Source organism: Equus quagga, chromosome 8, assembly GCF_021613505.1.
Source record: "Equus quagga isolate Etosha38 chromosome 8, UCLA_HA_Equagga_1.0, whole genome shotgun sequence".
In the NCBI taxonomy this organism is placed as follows: Eukaryota; Metazoa; Chordata; class Mammalia; order Perissodactyla; family Equidae; genus Equus; species Equus quagga.
The window spans coordinates 41,821,135-41,827,134 of NC_060274.1; the positions used below are offsets into that span (position 1 = coordinate 41,821,135).

The following is a 6,000-nucleotide window of genomic DNA, read 5'->3' on the forward strand; positions in this document are numbered from 1 at the left end:
TCCTAGCATGGGGGTTGGCAGCGCTCAGTTGGTGTTCGTGGAACTGAATGAATGACCGGAGACTGAAAAGCCAGTGGATAGAGAAAGGTGCACGAGTGAAGTATTAGTTATAGAGTGGAGAAGGAAGGAAACAGTGACGGGTTCTCCGGGATGTAAATAAGCCTGAATTTTGTACCAAAACAGAAGAAAACTGTGTCATCTCTCTCCCCCAACTCTTGCAGTTCCTTTTCTCAGCTTCCCAGCATCAATTACTGACACTTCTAATATCCTAGACACCCAGTTTTGACTCATTCATTCATTCATTCGCTCAGAACACAGACACTGATCCCCCTTGCTCTGTGTTAGATGCTGTGAGAGGTACGAGTCAGGGTCGGCATCCTCAAGCTTCTCACAGTCTCAGGGATGCTGTCCTGCAGTTAGGGGATTATGACAGGACGTGAGGCTTGTTGTGGGGTAAACACGGCAGCTCTCTGCGCATGATGGGCGGGGCATGGGTGCTATGTGGTGGGGTGATGGCCTCATCAGGGAGAAGCCTCTCTGAGATGTGGGTGCCACTTTCTGCGTGTAAAGTGGGTCCCCACTTTCTGTGTATGATGCGAGCCCTCACTCTCTGCCTATGATACTGGTCCTCGCCTCCTGCCTATAACAAGGACCCCCACTTTCTGCATATGATGTGGGTCTCTGCTTTCTGGCATGAGATGTTATTGCGAATGCAGATCTGAGTTAAGATCTGGCATCAGGAATCAATATATGAACACAATTGTGTCAAAAAAGCAAAATACTGTAATTGCACACCTCTTTATCCACTTAAACTGGAGGTGCACATTCAGGTCTCGCAGACTCCTTCAGTGTCCCCACGTATATGATCTCCCTCGTCCCTCACGGCTGAGGATGTTTTTGGCTCCTGGTGACAAAAGTTAGCTTTGCAGTGTCTTCTAGAGTGAGGGGCTCGCTTTCCCCTGGGGAGGGAGGTCTGGAGGGGGCACCTGGGCACTGGTCCAGCGGCTCTGTGATCAGGCCCCTTGGCCTCTCCCATGTGGGTTCAGAGGGGTGCCTTGTCCTGAGATAGGCCCCTGGTCATATCTCCCTCGTCCCTCACACGTATGGGGACTTGGGTCGCTTGGAGGACTCTTCAGGAAGACCCCAGCTTCTCCTAAGTGCATGGCTCAGGGAGGGCTCTCCATTCTTCTAAAGCTCTCTGTCCCACTGTGTTGTTTCACTCTTTAAGACTTTTAAAGTCTTGGTGGTATCCTGGAAGATGGCTCTGCGCTGTGGGTAGGCACTGTGTTGTTTGGACTGACCCAGGCTCTGTAGTAAATGGACACCTGGCATAGAGAGGCTCTACCCAAGAGAGGTGGGTCCCTGCCCTCGTAGCTGGCCAAGGGGCGGCCCCTCCTGCAGCACAGTAATCCTTTGTGAGCTCTGACAGTGCCCCAGCCTTGTGTTGCCTGCATCAGCCGGCAGGAGGGGAAAAGAGGGTGCCAAGGGCTGCTCACTTCTTAGAAGATGGCACTTCTGCTCACGTGCCACTGGTCATGACCCTGTCACGGGGCCATCTCACAAAGGGATGGACGTGGAGCTGCTCCCCCGTGTCCTGGGAGGGGTCAGCAGGAGCTCTGAATGGCTCCAGTGTTTACTGCCTCTGTGTCTGTGTGGGAGTACCACAGCTTCTCCCTGCCTCAATTTTCTCACCTATAAAATGGGAACAAAGCAGCCTTCATTTCCAGCCTGTGTCCAGGAATAAATGGGGAGCTCTATTTTAAGGTGACTTGTAAAGCTGAATGTCTACGTGATGCCAGGGGGTTGTAAGTTGTCTCAGAGGCTGGCTCCTGTCCGTGTGTGGAGGGCAGCCTGGCACCCCTTTCTCTTGCAGCATCCTCTTCGCAGACATCGTGGGCTTCACGGGCTTGGCGTCTCAGTGCACGGCCCAGGAGCTGGTGAAACTCCTCAACGAGCTCTTCGGCAAGTTTGATGAATTGGCCACGGTAAGCGCAGCCTCCCCTTTGTTCAAATGTAATTTGAATTACTTCTGGGGTAAGGACGTGCCAGGTGGATTCCCGTGTTAGAGGTATGACCTAGACTGATTGTGAAGCGGTTTTGCCCAGCATGGCTGTGAGTCACCCATTGTTTTAGCCTCGCTCTTCATTGGTTTGCTTCCTGGGACATAAGTGTTGCATTTGCAGATAAGAAAATTCTTGCACTGGTGCCCTCAGCATGTACAATAAAGGGTTCCAGGCGGGAGATGCTGGCTGTGTTGTGAGGCTGTGTGCAGGTCCAGATCTGCCTGCGGGCCACCTCCCTGCCTTCTGCCCCGTGGCAGACGTAGCTGGCCATCACGGCCTCTTGCCAAGGCCTGCCTTGGTGGAGGGCTCTGTGGAGCAGGTCTGCACTGGCCCTTGCCCCGGGCCTGCCACTACCTGGCCTTGAAACTTGCCTGCTGGGGGCCAGTTGGTGACAGCTCATGATGCCAGGACCCCTCACTGTGGTAGGCTGTTTGCTGGGGTTTTGAGACCTTTCTGTGACAGGTCACATCCAAGTCCTGCAGAGGTCAAGCCAAGCCCGGACTAACAGCTTCGGCTTGCAGCATGCAGGCTGCCCACCTGCGACACCCACCTTCTGTGCCCTGAGAAGACATCGGGGGATGTGAGGACATGGAGCCAAGTTCACCTTCCTGTCTGGCCTCGCTAGAAGTGGATGCAGAGGGGCCCTGAGTGGGTGGTTGTGAGCGGGAGGGAGAGAACCTTTCTCAGGGGAGGTGGCAGTAGAGGTCTTGGAAGAAAAAGTGGGCGTGCCCCGAAGAAGGAGGTGAGGCGAGGACCCACAGCCGGGCCTGGCCCATGCAGCGGCCAGGAGTCGTGAGGAGAGTGCCGCCTGCGTGCAGAGCTTGGTGACGGGGCCACGCGGGCTGCAGACTCGGGCCTGCCCCTGGGTGGAGCACAGAACACCACGCCCCAGAACTTGCCCTAGACCTGTAGGCCGAGTTGTGGCAGTCATACTGGGCTGAGGACAGCCAGGTGGGCTGTACCTGACAGTAGTCTGGGGGACTAAGGGTGGGTGGGAGACCACTGGGCCGCCTGCTGCAGACCCCTGGGTAGGTAAAGGAGACAGGTAGGATGGGGAGGGGGTTTGAACAATTGTGGACGCTGCCCCCCTCAAGATTCCCTCTGGGGTAGTAGGGCTCCTGAGATGTCCAGTTGTAAGGTCCCTGCTTGCTCCTGAGTGGGTCAGGGTTGGAACCCTTTCTCGTGTGGCACCCCATGGATAGCCTGGGCCAGTGTTCTGCAGGACCCCATTTGGGAAAGGCTGCTCATCTTCCTGAGGATGAAAGTAGGAAGCTGGCTCTCCACTCAGGGCTGAGTTCCTTCTGGCTGTGGAGGCGTTTCGCAGGGTGGGAGCTGCCCTGCTTCAATGCTCAGGCAGCCTGTGTCCGGGCAGCCACTGCGCTTGTTCCTGGAGCGCAGCTGTGGCTTGGTCCAAACAGATGCCACCTTGCCTTCCTAGGAGAAAGTCTCCAGGGTTTCCTGCCCCACCAAACAGAGACACTGTGCTTTCGGGGAAGCATCAGGGACGAGCGGAGGGTCTGAGTGTGGCCTGTGCCCGCCTCTGTGGCTCGCTGTCACGGCAGGCGCTCTAGCCCCTTCTGCATTTGGGGCAAGATGAGTGTTTTGTCCAGTGCCCGGCAGGAAGGTTAGGGGCTGGTGACTGGCAGAGGGTTCTACCAGTGTGCACGGGAGCCTTCCCAGGCCTGCCCCTTCCTCCCACCCCCTCATGAGGAAGCTTCTGGATGAGGGTCCCCCTTGGCCCACTGGAGCCTTTTCTCTGGGCACGTGCTGCCAATGGGAGGGGCTGCGCCCCTCATCGCCCCGTTTCCATCTGTCTTCCCAGCAGCTGGAGGTCAGCATCATGGTCCACGAGGGGTCGGGACCTCCTTAGGTCAGTGACTCGGTGGTAAGCGGTGTCACCAGGCTGCCCCTCCACTGTCCCCAGGAGACCCCCCAACTCCAGGTCTCTAACAACGGCCCCTGCCCCCCTACCCACAAGAAGGTACAGGAGCCTTTATAGATTCTCTACTCATCCATCATCAGATACCCAATTTGCAAATATTTTCTCCCTGGCTTTGGCCTGTTTATTTTCTTAACAGTGTCATAGGAAGGGCAGTATCATGGTTTTAAGAAGTCCCATTATCTGTCTCTTCTTTTCTGGATGGTGGCATTCCCAGTGGCAGGCAGTCTGCTGACCTGCCCCATGTCTGCTTGTGCTGTCAGAGCAGATGCAGGGCCTGGCCAATTCCGGGGGCTGCAGAGATGGACTCTCCCCTGATGGCAAAGCATGTAGTGGAGACGTGGCTCCCGGGAAAGCACAGTCTGGGTCTTGTTCCCAGGATGAAATGGTGACTTGGAGGTTTCCTGTCCTGTCCTCTTCTTCATTGGCTTGGAATACAACTTCAGCTGTCGCTTTGCCACTTTCTTTTTAAAGCAGCTGCTGGTGCGGCTCCTTGAGTGCCACCTGATGCTTGAGGCCTGTGCCCTCACCTCAGCCCAGCTGGGGCCTCTTGGGCTGCATCCCAGCTGTGCCATCCACTGTCCCTTTCTGTCTGCACCACCACCTGGGGTACCTGTGGCGCGGGGTCCATTGGGCCTATTCTGCGGGTATCACATGCTCCCTCAGAATGTCTCAGTGTTCCAAGTGTCTCCTCAAATCATAAGATTTGCCTTCTTTTTTTGGGTTAAATTTGTTCCTGGGTATTCTATTCTTTTTGATGTAATTTTAAATGGGATTCCTTTGTTAATTTCTCTTTCTGATAATTTGTTGTTGGTGTGTAGAAACACAACAGATTTCTGTACATTAATTTTGTATCCTGCAGCTTTACTGAATTCATATGTTCTAACAGTTTTTTTTTTAATGGAGTCTTTAGGGTTTTCTTTATATAATATCATGTCATTTGCAAATAGAGACGGTTTTCCTACTTCCTTTCCAATTTGGATGCCTTTTTTTTGCCTAATTGCTCTGGCTGGGACTTCCAGTACTACGTTAAATAAGAGTGGTGAAAGTGGGCATCCTTATCTTGCTCTTGATCTTGGAGAAAAACCTTTCGTCTTTTCACTGTTGACTATGATGTTAGCTGTGGGCTTGTCATGCCTTTATTACATTGAGGTACATTCCCACTATACCTACTTTGTTAAGAGTTTTTATTGTAAATGGATGTTGAATTTGGTCAAATGCTTTTCCAGTATCTATTGAGATGATCATATGATTTTTAACTTTCATTTTGTTAATGTGGTATATCACGTTGATTGATTTCCAGATATTGAACCATCCTTGCATCCTTAGAGTAAATCTCACTTGCTCATGATGTATGATTCTTTTAATGTAGTGTTGAATTCAGTTTTCTAATAGTTTGTTGAGAATTTCATCAGGAATATTGGCCTGTAATTTTCCTCTCCTGTGGTGTCCTTGTCTGGTTTGGTATCAGGGTGATGCTGGCCTCATAAAATGAGTCTGAAAGTGTTCTCAAGACCTCTTCTACTTTTTGGAAGAGTTTGAGAAGGATTGGTATTAATTCTTCTTTAAATGTTTGGTAGAATTCACCAGCAAAGCTATCTGGTCCTGGACTTTTCTGTGTTTGGAGACTTTTGATTACTGATTCAATCCCCTTCCTAGTAACTGGTCTGTTCAGATTTTCTATTTCTTCATCATTCAGTCTTGATAGGCTGTATATTTCTAGGAATTTATCCATTTCTTCAATTGTTGTTCAATTCGTTGGTGTTTAAGAGACTTCTCTTTTTATTCCCTATTTAGCTCTTTACCAGGCCGCTTATTTGTGTTTGGGATACTGGATTAAATACTTTTATCAAGAGAAGTGCACACAATCCAGGGAGCAGATGCTGCACAAGTTGGAGCCGTGTGGTGGGTTGGCTGAAGTAACAGACATGTTGATGTGTGTATGTGTACGTGTGTGTGAGTGTGTACATGCATGTGATCGTGTGTGTATGAGTGTGT

General features: G+C 51.6%; 1 protein-coding gene across 1 annotated transcript in view; it reads left to right on the forward strand.

The window, feature by feature from the left end:
- Positions 1 to 6,000, forward strand: part of ADCY1 (adenylate cyclase 1) — a 140,860-nt gene that overhangs the window by 47,437 nt on the left and 87,423 nt on the right. The window contains exon 4 of the mRNA XM_046670080.1: positions 1,874 to 1,985. Within this exon, the coding sequence (XP_046526036.1) occupies positions 1,874 to 1,985 (112 nt within the window). The remainder of the gene's footprint in view (positions 1 to 1,873; positions 1,986 to 6,000) is intronic.